Raw genomic sequence first — 22056 nt, 5'->3', positions numbered from 1 at the left:
TTTAGCATCATTTTGACTAAGTGCTGCCCATCTATAATCTTGAAGAAATTAAGTCAAAACATTTAATTAAATATACCACCATATTTTCAGTCCACACTTTCTCCTTAACATGGATGCCTTGTCTGCACAGGCAGAGACATACCACAGAGTAAGTCAAATACTTCCCACGGATATTGCTGCTTAATTCAAGCTGCTGTTATGACATTTTATGTAGCTCTCAAAGTTTACCTGAAATGTGCTGGAAATACACCAGCCATTTGTATCCTTGCTGCTACACATAAGTTCTTTCCTTTTTTTTAGTTTTTAATTCAGATATCTGAAGGAATTTAGGTAATTTATATTTGAGCTTGAGCAACATACCATTAACATCCCACCTAAACACAGTAGCTGATGCACTTCTGCAAGAGCAGAAAAAAGTATTCTTACTCATAGTAATTCCTATTTATGCCTATATATCTATATTCATATATATGTACCTGTACATGGACATACATATTTTGGTAATGTAAGCACACTGACTTTTAGTGTCTTTTTCACACTAGATTCAGGATATTTCCTGAAGAATGAACCTGTGGTTCCAATGATAGTTTAAGCCTATGTAGGCTGAGATGACTGCACAAACAAATCTCACAAAAAAACCCAAACTGTGTGTTTCAGCCAAATCAGTTCTGAATGGACTCATTACCTACATATCGGTCCTGGAGTAAGACAGAAGGTGGAAAAGCCAGGCTGAAAGGAGGGATAGGTCACCCACACACAGGCTGATTTAAATGGCTGTGGAATTGCATCAGAGTATCTTCAGTGTTTTTTTTTACATGAACTGGAGACTGCAGGATTGTTCTCTCCAAACTCTATCTGGTATCTGCTAGTTAATAAAAAGGCTTTTGTTGATCATGATGAGATGTGGGTCAGCCTGCAAGCATGTACTAAGTGCAAGAAATGTCCTGCTTTCTTAAACATTTTTCATGAGATTAAGTGATCAGTGACGACTCAGTCAGTTCTGAATGTCGCCAACAATGCAGCAAGGCTAATGTGTTCCTGCCACCAGCCCACATGATTAATGGGGGTCAGGGCTGCTTTTCTCATCTAGATGTATAGATCTAGATCAATAACTACCTTAACAGATCTGTAGCTAAAAAATACACCATAGTGAGTGTATCATATTATAAATATTTATGTGTGTATATGATATATATATTTAATATACTCATGTATAGAAATAATTTCTGGGCAGAGAGATAATGTTTAAGCCAGGAGGAGGGTGAAGGAATAGTTACTTTCATAGTGTGACAGTAAGAGCTCTACTACATGTGGTGTAAAAAGCATAAGCCAAATGGAACAAATTAACTATTGGACCCATTAATGTTTGATTTATCTGCTTAATTACCTGCAAATTTTATTCTTTTTTTTTCATTTGAGACTTTAGAGGCTGCACATCAGCATTTATATCTGTTTATTATTTTCAATATATTTAGGTTTATAGCCATGGTTTAGTAGATATACTGTACAGCTATTATGATAGAAACACTTGCACATTATGTTTTGCTAATCTGCTAATTCTAGTAGAACTTTTCATTTATTTACTCTGCCATAAGAATTCCTCTTCTGTCTCTGGAAATTGAATTTGTATGAGGTTTCCTGAATGTATTATGTTCAAAACTCAGAGCAAATGACAGCGATATTTGCCACCTCAGCTGTGCTGTACAACTGCCTGCCACCTCTTAAAACATGCAGTTTTGTTTTTTAATTGGAAAAACAATTGAGGCTCCACTTGGGGCAATGAATGTGCAAGTAAGATATGTCAGGTGATTTATTTAAACAACCTCAGTGCTTTCAGAGTCATTTCTCACGTTCTCAAAAGTGGCTTTAAATTAAATGAAGTCAACTTTGAACTAAGTGCTTTTGAAAATAGAACGCAGTGAGCTTTAACTGGATTTTAGCTTTTACAGCTTAATCTGATTCCCTCTGTGACTGCATAGTGCAGTAACTCACAGTAAACTGAACCCAGAGTTAGTCTGTGGGGAGGTCTTTCTTTTGTGTACAAAGATAGGCTTTCAGACATAGGTGTCAGAATCTGTTCTCTCTTCTATTCTGTGTTGCAATCATGAAAAAAATAGATGGTTCTTGAAATGTCTAACATGACACTGATCCTCTTTAACTTCATGTGTTTCCATGCTAATATAAAAGCCGCCACATCACTTTCAATGCTTCACTAGTAGCTCATTAAAAAAATGCAAAGAATAATGTCAGCATCTCTGTTACAGTGAATATTTTAACGTTCACACCTCTGCCAATGGGTGCATGAACAGCCACGCTGTGTGAGCTGCATAGGTGCTGGGTGCCTGGGCCCTAGCCCGAAGGCAGGGAAGGGGCAGCCCTGCAGCCCTCCAACCCCGCTGGCTGCTGAGGCATAAGGTACAGTGTGTACAGGCCCTCTGCATCCATCGTGAGCAGGTTGGGATACTGTGTTAACAGCTGATGAGAAGAGCCTTGCTTTAGCTTGTCAGTACACAAAGTCTAGTTTTATAGCCTTTTTCAATGGAGACAGTGAGCGCCTGTCACAAATTCTGCTTTGGAAGAGGAAATTTCATCTACTGTCCTACTCCCAGTATGTTTTTGTGTCTTGGCTGTAAGTCAGGGAAAGATATGTCCTTTTTTCTTTATTATTTTGCGTGTGTGTGCATAAAGGAATAAGGCAGATGTATGCCAAATCAACTTGTAGTAATATTTTAAAATCCTTTTACTGATGGAAATTGCAGGGTGATTACAAAACGCAGAATATCTAAGAATGGCATTATTCTTGTATACAGAACAGTCTGTGGTTCTTCATTGCAATTGCCCCCCGCCTCCTTCTTCAGCACAAAACCATCCATTACAAAGCTCCTGCAGTCACTGATTTATGGGCTGGTGATCAAACTTTCATGCTTCTAATATTGTGAGTATTTTATAAGAGATGGTTGCAATTCCTAGATGGACTGAGCATGTCTGTTCCTGTACTGTTGTGCAGCTGCTTTATTATGCTGCTGGCCTCTCATCAGTGATTTCGGTCTTACTATGAGACTCTACAGAAACTAATATCTCGGAAGAGTTCATTTATATTTCGATGATCACCTAATCTGCATAGCTGCACTGCGCAATATGCTTTGTAATAACAGTTTGTGATACCCATGAGCTGATAGCCATCCTGCAGCCAATTTTCAAGGCCATGTGAGATGATACCGGTCTTTGTCCCAGAACGATATCAACTGTCTCACCAAGTAATCTGATCATGTGTGTATATTAGCCTAGCCACATTATTTTGAGCACCAGCTAATATATGAGAAAATGCCTCAGTGCAAATTTCTGAGGACACTGAGTCAGCCTGCCTGGCAAATGTGAATTACAGCTGCAGGGAGGGTCCATAACAGGACTCAGCAAAGGATGTAATATTTTGAAGCTTCCTTCTCTTCCCCCTTCTTACATTTTATTCTGCAAAATAAATTCACCTCTGGATGATAACCATAGGAGGCATGAGCAATCTCTGCAGCACGTAATAATACAGGAAGCCAACAAGAAGCATTACTTTTCATTTAAAGCACATTTTTTCCTTTATTTTCAGGTCTACAACTTGGCTTGAACTGCAGATCTTGAAAAAGCTACCAGATTTTTGTAACAGGAATGGAGTTGTCTTTTTTCTGCACAGGCTATTCCATGACACTCTTTCACAGTCTCCCAATATGAATTTACACACGGCAAGTTACAGATGCACACTTTAGCCTCTGCCTCCCACTCCTCCTACCACAAATGCTGCTGCAGCATGGCACTGGGAATGCAAACATATCGGCACTGTGGAGGGTGATGCCATTTGTCAGAGTGAAAGCCCCAGTTGTTTACAGAGAGAGCATGTGGGGCTACAGCAGCGTCACTGTTGTTCATAGCTCCCATTTCCATCCCTCCAGCTGGAGCCAGATTCTTTCAGGTAATGCTTTTAGTTTCTCAAATGGCTGTATAGGGAATGAAATGACAGAAACCTGTGGCACATACACACCCAACTACTGCTGAAATCATTGTACCCATGTAAGAGTTTCTTGGATTGGGTGTTTTTTGTCCACATTTGAAGTGCAGGCTTATGGCTGCACAGACTTCCTTATCACCTGCTTAATATCGGTGGAGTTGTGTTCCAGCTAAATTTGTCATTTTATAACATAAAGGCCTCAGACTTCACTTCCTCTGAATAGCCTCTCTTGACTGCTTCAGCTTTTCACAGCCTTAAGAAAACCTAGTATATTTTTTTTCTTCATGAACAGTTGAGGAAAGGCTAGTTCATGTGGTGAGTTAAGCCTCCTATAAGCAAGTTGAGGAATAGGGATGCTTTTGTTGAAATTTCTTGACAAACACATGCTGTGCATTAAGTTGGGTCCACTACTGTTCTTAAATTTATTGGTTTTAATTTCACCACTGCAAACTAGCTGACACCTTCAAAATCAAGTCAAGCATTGTCTTTGGGTCTTGGAGCATCTCAACCTGCTGTGTTAGCAATTAGCAGGTATTTTAGGATGTGGGGCACTGTGCTGAAAGAATCAAAATAACAATTCATTTTCTCATTCTGTACAAATGTCTTCAGTTAACTGAACTTAGAATCAAAAACGTATTTTATTTATATATATACACACATACATCATCTGCTGAATTTCCTCTTTGTTTCTTATTTCAGTTCCAAGACAGTGTTGAAACAAAGCACCATGTCCAACTGTACAGAAAGCTCCTTTTACCCAGCTAGCAACCTCTTTTTTTATCTTGGGATCCATTCAAATATCCATGGAAGGCTTGTGTGGCCTAGAATTCAAAAATACCAAGACTTCTGTTTAATAACTTCACTACTGTGCAGTTGGTTGATTTATCAGCCACACTCTTCTCTCATGTACAAAGTCTGTAAGGGACATAATGTGTGTGTTAGTATGGTCAATCTCATACAAGGGAAGAGGAGGTAACAAGAACCCAAAAGCTGGGAGGAGTGTTCAGGAAGTCCTGGTCTTTGGAGAGGGCTGGACACATGTAAGACAGCAGGACAGCTCTGGGCAAAGCTGCAGAAGAGCTAGATCCCATGGACAGGAACCTGTGGACAAAGCTCTAGAGCTGTGTCTGTGGAGAGATGGGCAAAGCACCAGGCAAGCATAGGAGGGGATAAAAATACTAAGGAAATCTTTAACAGAGAAAAAAAAATAAAAAAAAAATTAATGACTTCTGAATAGTGCTTAAAAAGCTTAGTAGTACACTCAGATATTGAGAGAAATCAAATACATCCTGTTAGTTGCCTCTGCTTTTGTGAAATATTAATGATTTGGGATATTCACACCACAAACTGCAATGTTGTTTTATCTGGGAATACAAATCACAGTAGAATAAGCTGCTGAAAAGAGGCTGAAAGCACCATAACCATTTCATCTGGTGGCCTTCATAACATGCAAAAAGCACATTGTAACTTTCAGTTACAGGCGTGCAAATAGCTAACTATCATTTACATAGTTGCTCTGGAGTTCCTGTGGAGTTAGATGCTCTCAAGAGCCTGCTTTAGCCTTTCAAAAATGCTGATTGTCCTCTGAGCAGTGCTAAACAAGACTTGCCTGAAAAAAAAAATGGCCTGTTGTACTGTAGGGTGACTTTTTTTATTTGTTGGGAAAAGCATGTTAGCATTGAGTTGTTTGCATATAGGACGGTGAGGAAAAACACCACCAGAAAGCCTGCACCTGCAATACTTTACTGGTAAATTGACCACAAGCTATGAGGCTAAAATTATCTAGGAAGATTCAGTGCATGAAGTGGTGAACAAAAAAATAAAGGAATGTTAAATGTTTAGCCCTGATTCTTCTAGGAATATCTCCATTATGTAGTAATTGGGTGCACAACACCAGGGGTACAGAATCAAACAAAGAAGCAGCCATCCTGAAGATCTCTTCTTTACTGACATCATCAGCAAACAACAGCAGCTTCTGTCAACGAAGGGAGAAGCTGTAATAACACTGTATCTGTTTGGTAAGGAGTGATGGCCATGTATGCTCACATCCTAATCACTGGAGCAATTACTGTTGTTTGCATCTCCATCTCATTTCCTCAGCTGAGCACTCCTGGGATTCTGGACTGTGATTTCATTAGTCACTTGGCTCTGCCATTTGCATTGTGTACCTGCTCCAGTAGATACCATCTACTCTTAATACTTCTGTGCTATGTAGAACAAATCATTTGCATTTGAGTAGGTCGCTATGGCTACTGCCTACCTAACTGTGTACTGCACCGGTAAAAGCCAAAAACTGACGGTGCTTTGCAGAATTCAGACAAGGATCAACTGTTCACTATTTGAAATCATATCCACATCTATTGTCATTGTCATTGCTAACAGCATGTACTTGTGTAGGGTTGATTAGGTAGAATCTTCCTCTTCCTCTTCCTAGTTCGGATTAATATTTAGAGAGTCTCTTTCTCAGGGCTGCAGACTGACTCCAAAGGAATAAAATGTCTCTAGAGGACACCTGCATGACAGTGAGCAGATTAATTATACCTGCAGTGGTTCAAGGTGTAGCACAATACCTAAAGGTTTCCCATTAAAATTAATTCCGTACTATTTGAAAATACAAATTCCTGCTGGAGTTGTCTGAAATAAATCTGGCAATTTATGCTGTAGTAGTTTTCAGAGTACAAAAAGACTCCTTAACTGGGACTAACACAGAAGGTGCCATCTCAGTAGGATCCAAGACTTTAACCTGCAGAGGTTCTCTCAGAAACACTAACCCTAGTGCTTTGTTCTGCTCTCTCTATGAATCACAAAGGCAGGGAAAATGTGTTATCCCCAGCGAAGAAAATGGTGAGCACTGAAGTGAAGCAACTCCAGAAGGAGACAGTGAGTCAGCATCAAAGTCTGAATCAAAACTCAAGTTTGCCAACTTGGAGCCCTCTCCTCAGAGTTGAGAGCAAATGGAGGAATCTCCATTAAAGTACTCGCTGTAGCATTGTACTGAAAGAATCTGTCTGACGAATCACCCTTAATAAGAAAAAATACACCTGAGAATTGGACTAATAACACTAATTTTGTTGATGTGCATGAAATAAGCATCCACCATCAGAAATTCAATGAACATTGGTATATTACATGTATTCTACAAAATCACTTGCACTTACTTGCAGATACCTGACAATGCTGCCATTGTGTCCATGCCACAGGCTGCTTGTCCCCCTTCAGAAAACATGCATGAATCCTTCCATTACAACTCTCTGCTGGGAGATCCATGGAAGCATCAAGGGCAGGATTATTGCTTAAAAGTAACTGAAGCATGTCCCGAGGGTTGCAATACTGCTTTTGTTTCCCCCAGAAACACCTTCAATGAGATATTGTTTTGGGAGGGGGGCTGGAGAATTTAAAAATTTCTCTCTCTCCACCAAAAGAAAGGACTCTTTTCAGGACAAAATATACATCTGACCTGACAACGTGCTCCTTTGGTGGGTGTGGGAACAAAACATAGGTGAAATGCCTCTTCACTTATTTACCACTGGAATTTATTAGGTTATGAAGCAGGCTGAGGTGTTTTATTGCCTATTGTAGAGTAATATCAGCATTTGTGGATAAGGTCCACTTGCTTCACGAGTGTTCAGTGAGAAAAGTGTATGGCTGAACAATATTTCCATATAGGTAATATATTAAAATGGAAAGGCTGTAAAATAATATTAAACATCATTTGCACATACACAGGCAGAGCACAGAAGTGGTCAAAAAATGAAACTTGACATGCATGCTTGCTCATCACTTTGAAAGTTATCAGATTAAGACTGAATAACAAAGCTCAGCAATTAAAGAGAAAATCACATCTGATCGAAGTTTGGGATTACACGCTGAAAGCATTTTATTAGATTTGAAAGTCCCATCATGCTGTGATCCAGCTTGTGCTGCTCTTTTCCTCGGAAAGACCATTTCCAGCGTTCACCCTGCTGTGAGGCAGTAGCGGGCTTCATTGGATGCCAGCTGGGATAGCTTCCAAGGCCTCGTAGGACTGAATTTCTATACTGAGATGGCAAGTGGGGAAAGCAAGGAAAAAAGTGTATTGGACCTTGTGTAGAGATCCTGAAAAGAGAGAGTGGAAAATAGGACACAATCCCTGCTTTGTTTCCTACCGGCAGGTCATCTCCGAATTTCATACACCTTAAAAACAGCTCTCAGAAGAGTCTTTAGTTATGACCTTTCAGTGTGGCTAGCTTCATGAAATCTTAGCAAATATTGTCACTGGGTTTCGGATGTTGTCACTGGATTTTGCATACTGTCACTGTTTTTTATTGGCTGTAAATTGAAACACCTATCTTACAGATGTCTTTCAGTACATTTGCCTTTCCCTACGTTTCCATTTGAACTTCCCTGCTCTCCCCCAAGGTGTGCAATCCACTTGTCTGCCCCACTCCCAGCCACCTGGGAGAAAGGACCTCCAGTCTGCCCACTGTGAGGAAGGAATCAGGCTTGGCTCATCCAGAGAAGCAGCAGTGGAAATAATGTTTGATTTTAGCACTAGGAGGAAGTGACTACAAAGACCTACCAAGCCAACTTACAACAAAAGGGCTATATGAATCTATTTTAGTCTTCCATCTATTCCATTTGAAATTTTTTATTTTTATATTCCCCCCCCCCCCCCCCCCCGAATTTGCAGAAAGCTTCCTTGTGATTGCTTCCATTGTTTCCGGAAAGAACTGGTTTTGAATCACCTCCATCAGCTTCAGCAGGATGTTGATCATCTGCAACCATGGCACTGCCTTTCCAATGGCTGAGTGTAGAAGCCAACCATTTAGAAACGTGCACAGCAAATCCTTCCCTAACCCCTCAAAGCCATGTGATCATTATCCCAAGAAGCAGAACAGTATTACATTATTACAGATAAACCTGCCACTGTTGCTGTTTAACTCAATTTATAGGTTGTGTTGTGTCATTGATGTGTGTTTCTTAAAAGCACCTACCACTTGCACTTGTTGGATATATTTCAGATCTGTATGTCTGGAGGGGAGGGAGGAGCCTCATCTGTTATCTGCCTGTCAGAGATATCTCAAATTCAGTAAGCATGACAAGCAGTTCCCCAAAGCCTTCATACATCACTGGTTTGTTCACTTGGATGAGAAGATTCATACTGGTCTAAGAACAGTCTTCTAACAGTAGAGAGCCTGGCTATGGGGACAAAACATAGCGTGCTAGGGTCTCCCTCAGCATGTTGTAGCCTGCCTGCACACAGCAACTCGGGTTGCTCTCCCCTGGTATGTGAGCACCTGTCTGCATCCGGGGCAGCTTTCGCCAGGAGCCTCGGTGGATCTAAGTTCTGACTGCAACAGAAGATGAGTGTGACAGTGGCAGTGACAACAACAGAGCCCAGGCTTCTCACCTGAGCCATATGCCAGGGCGATGCCCACCTCCTGCCGCTTACGTGGCCTGGGTGCAGGTCCCTATTACAGGGTGGGTCCACTAGCGGCCACCTTTGGAGCCCTGGTGGGAGCGGAGATGCTGCCATGGAGTCCACCAGTCAGAGGCAGAATGGGTCAGGTGGTGTCACACTGAATTTCAGATACAATAGCAGCTGTTTCAACATGAAACTCTCCTAATACTCATTTTCAGCTCTCCTTACAGGTTTACTATACCAATACCTGAGAAGCCAAGGAAGTAGTTTGCTTTGTCCTCTTGATTACAAGCTGTCTGACAAAAGCCCTACATTTTACCTTTATTTCTTTCTCCTTCAAGTGCAATAAATCTCTGCTCTGCCAATGTCCCCATGTGCCTTTGTTACCGATAGCAGTCCCACAAATTCCGCATTGATCTTGCAGTTAGCAGTGGGCAAAGGAATACCATGGGGACCACAGCCGCCTCCCTACGCTGATAAGCACGAGGCTTAGGCTTCTGGCACTTCAGGTACAGCCCGCCTGTGCTTGCTCATCACCTCCAGCTGAATAGCGACTGAAGATCCCAGGCTGGTGTGTGGCCTTGCCAGGAAAGGCAGAACTTGTTAAATAGCCTCTAAATCACCTAGGTGTTTGGATTTGGTGAGTTTTTTTGTGGACGCCCCGCAACCGTGGCGGTTGCATTCCTGTACACAACACTGCAGAAGGGTGATGGTGCACCGAAGCCCAGGGATTCCTGCGAGGGCCCTCCTGCAGCGGCAGCGGGCAGGGCGGTGCGGTGGCTTTAAAACGAACATCGATGGTGCCCAAGTAGCCAAGGAGAACGGTTCTGCAGCTGCGAACTACCGCTACGAGGGCATCCCCTCCAATGCTTTAAGGCTAGCCTGGGAGCCAGCCCGAGGCCGCACCAAGCCGCCGGGCCCAGGCCTGAGGAGCCGGCTCGCTGCTCAGGCCTCACCCCCCGGTGGCCGGGCACAGGGCCGCGGTGCGGGGGACCCGAGGAGAAAGGCGGGGTCGCGCCCGGCTGCCCGGCGCTGAGGGCCTCCGGCCGCCGCTGCTCCGCCCGGGCGCCGCCGCTAGGGGTCTCCGCGGGGCGGTGAGAAGCGGGCCGGGCCGGGCCGCACCGCCCGCTCGGGGGCGGTCCGGGCCATCAGCTGACCGGCCCCGCCGCGCCGCTCGGCTGGTGCCGCCGCAGCTCAGTCGCTCTCCCCGGCAGCGGCGCGGCCCCGCGGATTTACAGCCGGACCCTGCCGTCTCTCGCCGGCCGGCCTCCCTCTTTCCCTTCCTCCCCCCCTCCCGGCCGCCGCGATGCTGCCCCACTTAGCCCTCCTGCTGCTGGCCTCCGGCGCCGCTCGGGCTCTCGAGGTAAGCGGGGCAGGGGGCGGCCGGGCGGGGGCTTCCCCGCCGTCCTCCTCCGCTTCTCCGACGCTTTGTCTGCCCGCAGCCGCCTCAGCACCGGGGGCTCGGCCGCCGCGGGGCGGGGCGGGCGAGGTTCGCCGGCACCATCAGGCAGCCGGGTGGCGGGGGGCTTCCTTCCTGGCTGCCGTCGCCCTCCTGCCACCGAACAATAGGGTTGCTCCCGCCGAGCGGGGCGGCGAGGAGGAAGTGGGCTGGGAGCGCCGGGACTGGCACCAGCCGCCCCCGCCACGCGTGTCCGCGGCCGGCTCCGTCCCTGCTGCCGGGGGGGGGGGGGGGGGCTGCTCCCTTCGCTGTCCGGCTGCCGGGCGCTGCCCCGTTAACTTCGGCCGCCTCCCGTGGAGCCGCCTGGCGCGGCTGGCGGGGGTCGGGGCGTCGGCGCCAGCCGACGGGCAGCGTGGGGGAAGGGGCGAGCGCGCCCCGCGGGGCCGCCGGCTCCGGCGAGAGGGCTCCTCAGCCGGGGGCTGGGAAGCGAAACTTTCCCTGCGTGTGCGAGCGCTGCGGGCGCGGCACCTGGCGGCATCCCCTTGTGGGGCAGGAGCCGGGGGACGCGGAGCCGGGCTGCGGGGGTGCCGCCGGGGGAGGGCAGGGCAGGGCAGGGCAGCGCCTCCTCCATGGCGCACCCGCAGGCAGGTGTGCGGGGCGGCGGTGGGGAGGTCCCCGGGGGCTGGCGCAGGGTCCCTGCCGGTGCGGCCGCGGGGCTGCGCGGGAAGGGGGCGGCGGCCGTGCCGTGTTCCCTTCTTCCCCTCTGCTCCTCGGCCCCCCCCGGGCCGGTGCCGGGCGGCACGGAGCGGCGAGAAGATGGCGCCTCTGCAGTGCAGCAGAGAGGCGCCGCCGTGCGCGCTGCGGCCGCCAGCCGCCCGCGCCCCGCCGCGGCCGCCCCTGCCCGCCCTGGCCTGCCACCAGCCTCCGACCGGGGCCCCTCTGTGTGGGGCTGGGGGTGGGAGGGGTCTCCGGTAGCGCTCCTGCGGCCGGGGGTGCCAGCGCACCGCGGTTCCTGCCGGGGAAAGGGGAGCCGGGAGCATCCCGGTGAGGTGCGCGAGTCCCGACCTCAGAGGGGGGCAGGTGTGGGTGGTGTCGGTGCTCCCGCGCACAAAAAGCTGTGGGAGAGGAGAGTTATCTCTTGGTCTCTTTTGATCGCTGGTTAGCAGACCTTGGCCTTGAGACCTCCGGGTTTGTCCTTCTCTAGTATTAACCCCTGCTTCTGCATCTGCGGGCTCAAGGGGATGGGAGAAGTGAGGTGAATGCCAACCTTGAGACAGGAAGCAAAGCCTGAAGCTTGTGCTGTCCCCTGGGGAGGGGGATGCAGCCCTGCGGCTCTGGTGCCCTTCCCAGGAGGGACCCTGGTACCTGACACACAAGAGGAGACAGCTCTTCATCCTGGCTCTCCATCGCTGGTGCCAAGGCTGCCAGCCACAGGCTCTCGCTTTGATGGGTGTTCTTGCCAGTGTTGAGCAGCGTTTATCAAGCTGAGCAGTTGTAAAGATGCTCAGAGGTTTAAAGCTTCCAGTTCCAAAAGTCATTTGGGTTTTGTCAGCTTGATACAACCATTTGTTGTCTGAGCGCAGCAGAAGGAAATCTCTGCCTTGGGTGCACAACTGAAGTAAAAAATGTGGTTTTACTGTTGAGACTGTGTGTCAGGATAGACCACGGAGGGATGGGCATTTCTGTTGGGTCCCTGTCACCCTGGCCTTACAGATAGGTATGTAGGCATTGCCACTGTAAAGGTGCTCACAAGAAAGGGGGCTTGGATTTTGCACCAAAACCGTTCAAAGGAGAGTCTGTACTCGGAGACCTCCGCAATGGTGTCAGCCTCAGTGATAATCCAGAATATTCAGAGACATCTTTCACCTTGAAGCATTTGCTTCAGTGGGCACTGATGTTTTTGCGACAGCTTTCGATCTTGTTCTGTCATTCCACATGAAACATCTGAAGCTTTGCATTTATCCGTTGACATTTTGGAAAGTGGTTTTGTCGTAAAAAAGTATTTCATAATAAGAATTGTGTACATACATTAACTGCACTGGAATTGTCTTCTTATACTAGAATGTGAGACTGGTTTTTGAGTTGGATTCTCTTTAGATCTTCTGAAATGAAACGTTTTTCCCTGGCATTTTAACAAGTGCTTTGCGGAAAGCAGGAAAGAACCTGCACTTTGCTTTCACAGTTACAGGGAATGGTATAAGGAGGAGGGAAAGCAGGAACAAAAAAAATTCTTTCTATATTACACATGAAGAATTCCTTTCTAAATTTGCAGGTAGATTAATATTTATTTATGCAGCTTTAAAGGAAATACACCTTAGTGATGCTGTGGTGATGGTGTGGTTGCTTAGCATGCTGCTTCTGCCACTCAGGTGAATCATGCTTACTGGGGTTAGGAAATCCATTAGCTCAGAGCTCTCATAATTTTCAAAACTTGGATTTTTCAGTAGCTGTTTTTCCATTTAGTATCTTGCCATTTATTGCCTGATTTCAATAGATAAATTGACAGTAATTATCCATGTGAATTTATGTGAATGATCCATGTTCTTGTAATTGGCACACTGAGGTTATCGGGATTTCTGCCATGCCTGTTCTGCTCGCTGCTCTAGCTCCGTGTTTGTAAGTGAGACCTTTTACCAGCTGACTGAAATCAAGGTAACGCATTGATATCATGCAAGCTGGCTCTTGGAAGGTTAGTTGACAAAAATTACATGGCCTGACAGCTTTTTTTTTTTTTTCTTTTTTTCAGTGGATAATGTACTTCTTTATAGGTTCTTATTTTTTTTTCCCTTAATTTTTTTTAAGTGGAAGACTTCAAATACTTCTTTCTTCCTTGTTTAGTTTTCAAGCAGACCTTCAGAAATGCCTTTGTAATGTGGGAAGGTGAATGAAGCCTTTCCTTGCCTTCCATTACAGGCGTTTGGTTTCTCTTCCCATTAGTTCTGTTCCCGAATTCCCCTGGTAAAGCCTTTGTGTTTGTTGGAGGGTCCCTTTTTACGCTGCCTGTTTAAAACGCTGCTGTGCTGGGGTGGGTGGCTGCGTGCGTCAGTGGGGCAGGGCAGGCGCTGTGGATTCTTATGCACCATCAGGACCCTCAGCAGTCAGGTGAATAAATGAGATGAATGAAAAATGCAGCATCTCCCTTGCTCCCTCATTTGCCTTTTGTTTGATTAACAAGCTAGAGATGATTTTGAGACTCGCTTTCTCTTCAGATGTGTTTTCGGGGTGGGGGCGGGTGATCAGCTATTGTGCTGCTTCACAAAACAGGTATGAAAACATGAGGGAGCTGACAGATTCTTGTTTCCATTTTTTCCCATGAGCCATTTATATGACAGATGCAAGTGATCTTTCTTAATCAGTTGTAATTGATTGGAGTTGCCTTGTGTGGCAAACCTACAAGAAGTATAGATCATCTTTGATGGCTTTTCATGACTTCCCTTTGCATATATTTAAATAAACTGTAAAGGATAATAAACAGTTTGGTTCGTAAGTTGTACGAAGAAAAGGGATGATAGTTTCTTTTAATTGGCAGTTCTTTTCCAATACAAAGCCTAGCAAAACAGCTGAAGAACATTGTGACTTCATGTAACTACTTCGTGAATTGGCAGCTGTTTTTCTGATCAGAGTAATTTCTTTTTTCTTTTTTTTTTTTTTTTTTTTTTAAGTTACTCAGTAGAATAATTAACACAAGCTGTTGGGTGTGGAGACTTGATTAAGAAATTACTAGATAGGATCACAGGATCCTTCAGAAGGTCTCTGGTCTGAACTCCTGCCCAAAGCAGGGCTAGCTCTGAGATAGACCAGGCTGCTCAGGGCTTTCTGCAGTTGCGTGTTGAAAATAGAGCTCCAAAGAACAGAGTCTGTGCAAGCTTGCTGGGCACCCTGCCTCATCCACGTTTGGTTTGGATGGTTCACCTCTGCATTTAAACATGTCTCCAAGCTGTTACTTGTTTATTTTTAACACAGTGTCTCTAGGCTTAATTTATATCCTTAATCCTGAATTCTTTGAGCAAGTGTTGTTTTGACATGTTACATCTTCCAAGAAATGTATGTAATATCCAGGAGTCAAAAAAATTGTATTTGGGTTTAATAAAAAAGTATTTGTATCTCTCAAATGTCTGTGTATATGTGTACCTATGTATGCATACACATTATGCATTAAAATCACCTGTGTCTATATAATTTGTGAAAATGTAAATTGAAATCCCTGATAGATTTGCGTAATTAATGTATGACATTAAAATCACCGTATGTGTACATCTGTGTATATACATTATATTAGTGTATAGGATGTATTCAACCAGTAGTTACTTACATATCTCCTTATATCCAGATAATGAAGAGATGAAGTTCTAGACTGCTGCTGATAAAAATATAATTGGATCTGTATATGGTAATAGGTTCATTGAAGTTAGGTGAGCTATCTGGTGTGGTTTTAACACATAAGTCTAGAGCTGTATGTTATTGGATTTGAAGTCTGGGGATTTTGAAAAAAAATCCCATGGTGTAAGAAGATTAGAAGTAAAGCAAATTGAAAAAAATACTGAATGACTTCCTGTAAGCTTGGTTAACTGTTAGAGCATGCTCTTGCAATGAGAGTTTACAACAGTTGCTGCCAGGCTGAGGATTGCCAAGAGCAATGTTGATAACAAGCTTGGGCCTGGAATATTTTGGAGACAAGGGACTCCTCTTAATAGAATATAAACTTTCACCCTGACCTGCTTTTTGGTTTTGTTTATAACTGAATGAAGTCTTTTGATGAGGCCTTGTTCCCACAACTTGATCTAGAATCCGCCCTCCTTCCCTGATTCTCCTTTAGAAACACCTACAGTTAATGTTCGAAAACAAATTTTCCGTCCCTTTTGGTGATATCAGACCAGCTGAGAATATCAGCCGCTAATGGCTGGTATATGGTTTTGAGTCTTCAGCTCTAAATAAGTCGCTTTTCTGCCCTTGATTATAGTGTGACATTGGTTCCAAAACCTGGATGTTTGTCAATTTTTTTCATTAATTTTCATTTAAAAATAACGTTTAGGGACCAACCTGATTATTAAATCTTGTGCTCTGCTGTAGATTCCAAAAACTCTGGAGATGCCTCCAGTATACCAGAAATAGCTTCCTTTTCTTGTGAGAATTTAGTCATATAACAAAAGAGAAATCAAATAAAGGAGGATAATAGCCTCTTTTCAAGGGGATCGATTGTAAAGACAGTCAATTAGTGCGTGTGTGTGTATATATATGAGTGTTTAGTAAAAAAATAATGCCATACCTGAAGCTCCTTGCTATGTGGAGCATATAGGATTGTTTTGACACACTGCATGTTGTGAACACATGCCTGACAATGATTCAGACAAGTACAAATCCAGATTTCACCTGATGGAAGTACTGGTAAGGGGCAATACATTCTGCATTTTAATTTAATCAGTTAAATTTAATTAATTAATGTAATTAATGCCATTATCTTGCAGTGGCTCAGAAAATGTGCTTTTCAGATGATAAGCATGAATGCAAAGGTATGAGAATAAGTGATGCTTTTTAGAAAGGGGGAAAACCTTAAACCAGCTGCTGGCGATAAGGACACTGCTGTTCTACAGTTGTATGTTTTAGGCTTCTTGCCCTGCTTTGATTAATAGAAACAGGAGAGCGATAGATAGAGGTATTGATGGTTTCTTTACTGTAGCTCCCAGTGTAACAGCTTTATAAGTGCTGTGATTTCTTCTGAGAAGCAGGACTTCTGGCTTTTGACTTCTTGATAGTCTTCCCAGCAAGTTCAGGAGAACTTGATCTTGAGGACTTAAAAGGTAGGTGTTGATTGCGGTGATTTACAAGGCTGTCAAAAGAAGCAAACCTTCTAGTGAACTGATGGCATTCCATGGACTGTGGGACAGCTGAGCTTTAAACAGAGGAGCATATGAACCAGGACATTTTTTTTGTTACTGGCTGCTCCTTTCAAGTGGTAGTTAAACACTCCTGTTCAGCTGTCAGCCTGCCTAGCTCTGGAAGTGGCTGCTGAAAGCTGCTCTTCTGCTTTCACCAATGGCCACCGCTACGTAAGCTCAGCCTTTTCAGTGCTCTTTAACCCATCTCTGGGCTGGTTTTATCTTATGTCATCTTATGCCACATTGAAAGAAATAAGCTGTGCTTTCTTTGGTAGATGTCATCTTCTGCCAGATGCTTCAGAGACCGAAGCTGGAAAATGGGCACAAGCAATTGAAGTAGCCCAGCTGAAAGAGCAAGGAGCCGCTTTGGGGAAAAGTGTGAACCTCTAAAACCATGTTTGCTGAAGTCTGTGTAATAGCATTTAATTAAGGTGTTAGTCCGCTATCTTCCCTCTTGTAACCTGCAGCAAGGTATGAGCAGTCTTCTCACAGCTAACTCTTCTTTAGTTCTAGATTGCTGAAAGTTAGCGTCAAGTCACTGCAAAAGGTGGAAATCCCTAAGGGGCTTCATTCAGGGATGGATAACTATTCAGTTTCCACTGACCCATTTTGAGCTAATCCAGATAGGAATTCTCTATTTGTCCTTGTCTAGTCTGTCTTCCCCTAGAGCAGAGCTTATCTATTCAACCACAGTAGATAACGTGACAGGAATGGGGCAAACCTGGCTGTACCTGTTAGTAAAGGCATTTAAAAATTGCTCCTTTTCAGAGCAGCTACCAGTGTAATCCAGTATGACAGTATGCTTTACGTAATTTCTGTTTGGAATTGCAATCAGTAGGACAAAGTGCATGTTTAATAGGAATTCCAGATGGGTTCAGGGGGCAGAGTGAGCCAAACCCTGTGTTGTTTGGGAACTGTATTAATACTGGACTTCAAGATTTTTCAAACTACGAAGGAGGAGTTTACAGATACACGGCTCAAATTTAGGTAATACAGTTATTTGGTGCTAATAGATTTGAAATACATGATTAATTTGGTTTGTTTTTTTTTTTTTTGATAGAGGAGTTGTCTCCTCGTTCACCTTCAGAATTTAGTAGTGGTATCCAGTGGACACACACAGAAAAACAAAACAAAAAAGTAGAGATGGGACAGGATTTTGGAGTTACTCCCAATCTCCTGGTTATGCTGTCACATTGTGTTTATTCCTGCAGCAAACCTTCTCCTACCTTATCAGCACATTTTTGAAGTAGAGATTGCTTATTCTGAAGCTCTGACCCTTATAACATTGTGGTGTTTTTTTCTCTAAATAATGATTTCTGCAAAGGGCTGATATCCTCCCCCCAGCCCTTGCTTTGTCAGATACCATAATTCAGTTTTGAGACAAACAGCTAACTTGTTCTTTCTATGCTTAGTTGAGTAAATTTATTTGTAGTTTTAGCTTTGGATCTCAAATAGAGATTACTGAGCTGATACAGTAGTTTTACAGCATTCTTCTTTCTCATTGTTTGAAAGGTAGCTTGGAAACATAGGGACATTTGTTCCCTATGTCTTATCTGAAAACATGGAGGGAGGGATTTTTTGGATGCATAATTGTTAAAGGTTTGATTCTGTTGTAGTTAATTTTCAAAGCTCCTTGTAAATGAAGTCATGACTTCCAATTGTTTGTTTTTCCTTGGAAAAAAGACCCCCTCTTTTTAATATGCATCCCATAAAATGCCTGTAAATTTTTTCTTATAAAAGTGAAAAATACAGTTGTATCTTGGGGAAGATAAACTAGGGAAAAGAAGAAAACTGTTAATGTAGCTAAAAGGTGGTGGCTTTAACATTGCATTTGTTAGTTTGGGTTTGTTCATAGATGTTGTAAACCTAAATGTACTAAATGTTGATTGGTCATAGTTTAATTGTTGAGTACAGAAATAAGGAGGTTTTGTGCATGCATAGCATTGGCAAGCGTCTAGACCTGTAGCATGTGTTAAGCTGTTGGGTTGTTTCGAAGCTTTTTTGGTATTTTTCTGCAGCTCTGGAGTTGTAAAGCCTGGAAAGTCAAAGACCAAATAAGGGACCCAGAGTACGTGGAGTGTTTGAGGGAGTTTTAAAGTTCCGAAGGTCCCCAAGGGGACCTAGACAGTGGCAGTCTCCTTTGCTTTTGTTTAGATTCATTTCTGCTTTTGCGTTGAGTTCTTTTGTTTCTCATAGTCGTGATATAAGTTGTGGGGATCTTGTTTTCCTTTTCCTGATAGCATTAATGCCTGAAAAGCCAGTTGCCATGTGCAGTGCTCTTCATAGCTGTGATCACATCTCTGAGCTGTTGAAGTGTTTCACCTTCTACTGCTTTAGCCTGTCATGCCTGTTTGAATCTAGGCTGAGGTGACATCTCTGATAAAAATTGTAACTTGCGTGGTTGAGTTACAAGTTGTTTTATTTTGGTGAATGGCCAAGACGAGATGGGTCAGCATGAGAGGGGTAGGTGCCCATTATGGGCAGCTCCTACTGTGTGGTCAGGGAGTGAAGGTTATGGTACCCATGTGTGTGTTGGCCTCTTGTGATCAGCTCCTGGCTTGCCATAGCTGACAGGCTTTATTAAGTCCTTAACAAATTAAAGGGGGGGCTTTCCTTTGGGCAGAAGAGCTAATGCCTTTCTGAAGGTGTTTGCAGGAAAATCCGATAAACAGCTGAGGCTGGAGAGCAAATGTAATCTCTGATGAACAGCAGGGTAAAATCAAGGCATTTTTACTTTGAAATCGCAATCTATTTCTGAAAATTTATTTAAATGAGATTCAGGATTTGTCAAATAGCTTTAGATTAATATATAGTTACAATACAAATTCTAAATTGCTAAATTCCTGTTTAAATCTAACAGAACTTCTGTGGGTGATGGGCAGAAATAGTGAAGGTCAAGACCCAGGCTCTGCAGACTGAAGCTGACATACGCTGCTTGGCTTGCTGAACCATCCTCTTCTATTTGCGTGGGGTTGCGCGTGCTTGAATATAAATGCATACATGCATGTTTGAAATATGTTTTAAGGAAATTGTATCTCTTAACTGATAAGAGGAAGAAAGCTTTAATTAAATCTGTCACTTAAGACTTCTGAGTAACGAAAGGCTGTTATGTACTCCCTTTATAAGTAGAAAGGCAAAATGTGACTTAAATGGAGCAGTTGACTTGTGGGACTCGACAGTAGTGGGTAGGAGTCTTCTGTTGTAAAACTGGTGTTTGACATCAAGGCTAGTAATTCAGTGGCCGTCTCATTTTAATGAGGGATGTTGAGGCCTGGAGCCTGTATGGAAAATGGGCCATGGGAAGAATTAGTGTTGGGTGAAGCCAGCAGTGCTTCCTGCTGTTCCCCCTGCCCTGGGCTCCTCCTCTGCCTGCATCTCCTGCCCCCTCGCCGCCCTGCAACTGAGCAGTAGGCTTTGCTGTGGGGCAAGTTTCGATAAAATCAATATAGATTTGATGTTACCCTGCTGTGTGCTAGATGTGGGCTTGGGAAGTTGAGCCCATCCTCTCTAAGAAGGGCTCAAGAAAGAGAAGGCTGAGGACAGGAATTACTCTGTTGCTCTGACGGATAAAGGTAGTAACTGGGGGGAGGGAGGAGTTTTTAAATTCCATCTCCGGAGGTAAAACCAGATGAGAAAAATGATCTGTAATTTGTCAGGAGGAAGACTGAACACTCTTTAGTTGCTTTCACAAAAAGGAGGTATTGGGCAAGGAAAGGCATGCCATGTACTGCTGTCTTGAAGGCACTTAGGAAACTGGGAACCTGTTTTTGACAGTATGGGCTTGGGGCAAGCTGAGAAGGGAAACACATGTTTTTGGCTCCAGATGTGAAGACTCAGCAACTAATTTTTACCAAAGAAGTAAATGCAAGATGTTGGGCTTAATCATGGTGAACAAGAGAAATGTAATAGCTTGGGATGTGCAGGAGGTCAGATCAGATGTTCTCTGTTCAGATTGTGGGATTTAAATCCCATACCTATGGGGAGCTTCCAGTGCCTTTAAGCATGTGCCCCAAGGGGAATACAGCAGTGTCCAGTCTAACAAGATTTTGTAGACAGTAACACTGTTTGCAAATACAGCATAAGTTATTTGCTTGTTGATTTTAGGATAAGAGTTTTGGTGTTATCAAAATATAATTATAAGCATTAAACTTGATTTACTTATTTTATTTAAACCTGTTGTGAACTGCTTAGTATGGTTTGGGATTTCACAGATAATTGCTTTACTATTTGCAGAACTATTCAAAGAAACAATTGGAAAGTGTCTGTTCTTAGCGTTAAGTTGTGATAAAAGGTAAGTGATAAGCTTTCTGAGCCCTTTGAAAGGTATAGGGATTTTATCAGTCCTGCTGAAACAAAAGATGTTGGAGCTGTACATGGCTGGGCTGGTTGGGACTATTTCTCATGCTGCTGGGTAGTGCCAAGCAGGTTTGGATTGTATCTGCTTACGTCTTTGCTTCATGCATTAGCCCAGCTCTGTGGCTTTCCAAAACAGAAATTTTAAAAGAAATAATTTTTAAGGAGTTGGCTTGAGTTGTAAGTGACCTTAACACATAAGGAATACTTTAATGCATTTTCAAGCCTTCTCAATTTTCAAATGGCTGAGCCTGCAGAAGGCAAAAACCTTGGGAGGATGATCACTAAATAATGTATCTTAGGAGCGATAGTTCCCCAGTGTTTCTGTGACAGCTGAGGCTGATGTAAAATGCCATGTGAGCCCTTGGGAATGCTGCATTTAAGCTGGAGTGCAGACTTTGGTTTTGTCCATTACTTATGCTTTTTAGTTACAGAGAATAATTTGGGTAAGGAATTAAGCACATCAGAAATCTGCAAGTTAATTTTCAGTGTGGTACCCTTGCCAGGAGTGCCAGCAGCTTTCCCTGGAATTAGGCTTCTTGGCAAGGTATGAACTCGTCGAGGGAGATGAAAGAAAGCTGAAGTGACTGTGGGTGTCTCTGCTTATCTCGCCACTCCGTCAGAGTACCATGTGTTTTGTTCAGCCTGCGCTTGTCTGAAGTCTTAAGATTTGCTTTGAATTCTTGCCTTTACTTTGCCTGTTCCAGAAGAGTGTGTAGAGACACCTCTTAGGTTCTCCCTCCCCTTGCCCAGCGCTGCAATTCTGGGGCTGCTCCTCTGCAGTTCTCCTGCCCATCTTGGCTGATGGATGGGTGTTGTCAGGAGCTGTCCCTCCAGGGCTTTTGAGTGTCTTCCACACACGTGAAAATTCCTGTTCTTATTTATTGTGCCATCAATAAATGCTTTAGTAATTAATGTTAAATATGTCTTTGGGTCAGTGCTGTGTCTGTCAGGTCTTTTTTGGTATTCAGCTGCTTTTGTCTTGCTCTAACAGTTTTAATTCTTGTTTCAGGAGAAACAGTGCAGTATAAGG

The 22056-nt window shown here is 43.9% G+C and overlaps 1 protein-coding gene across 5 annotated transcripts in view; it reads left to right on the top strand.

Moving 5' to 3' along the window:
• Positions 1-10530: 10530 nt before the first annotated feature.
• The window catches only part of APP (amyloid beta precursor protein), a 209536-nt gene continuing 198010 nt past the window's right edge, over positions 10531-22056 (top strand). For all 5 annotated transcript variants that reach the window (XM_065676759.1, XM_065676758.1, XM_065676756.1 and 2 more), the window contains exon 1: positions 10531-10758. In XM_065676759.1, the coding sequence (XP_065532831.1) occupies positions 10702-10758 (57 nt within the window). In that variant the 5' untranslated portion in view covers positions 10531-10701. The remainder of the gene's footprint in view (positions 10759-22056) is intronic.

The sequence above is a fragment of the Lathamus discolor genome, chromosome 4, assembly GCF_037157495.1.
Source record: "Lathamus discolor isolate bLatDis1 chromosome 4, bLatDis1.hap1, whole genome shotgun sequence".
Classification (NCBI taxonomy): domain Eukaryota; kingdom Metazoa; phylum Chordata; class Aves; order Psittaciformes; family Psittacidae; genus Lathamus; species Lathamus discolor.
The sequence above is the reverse complement of the archived record's forward strand: the minus strand, read 5'-3'. Positions and strand labels throughout refer to the sequence as shown.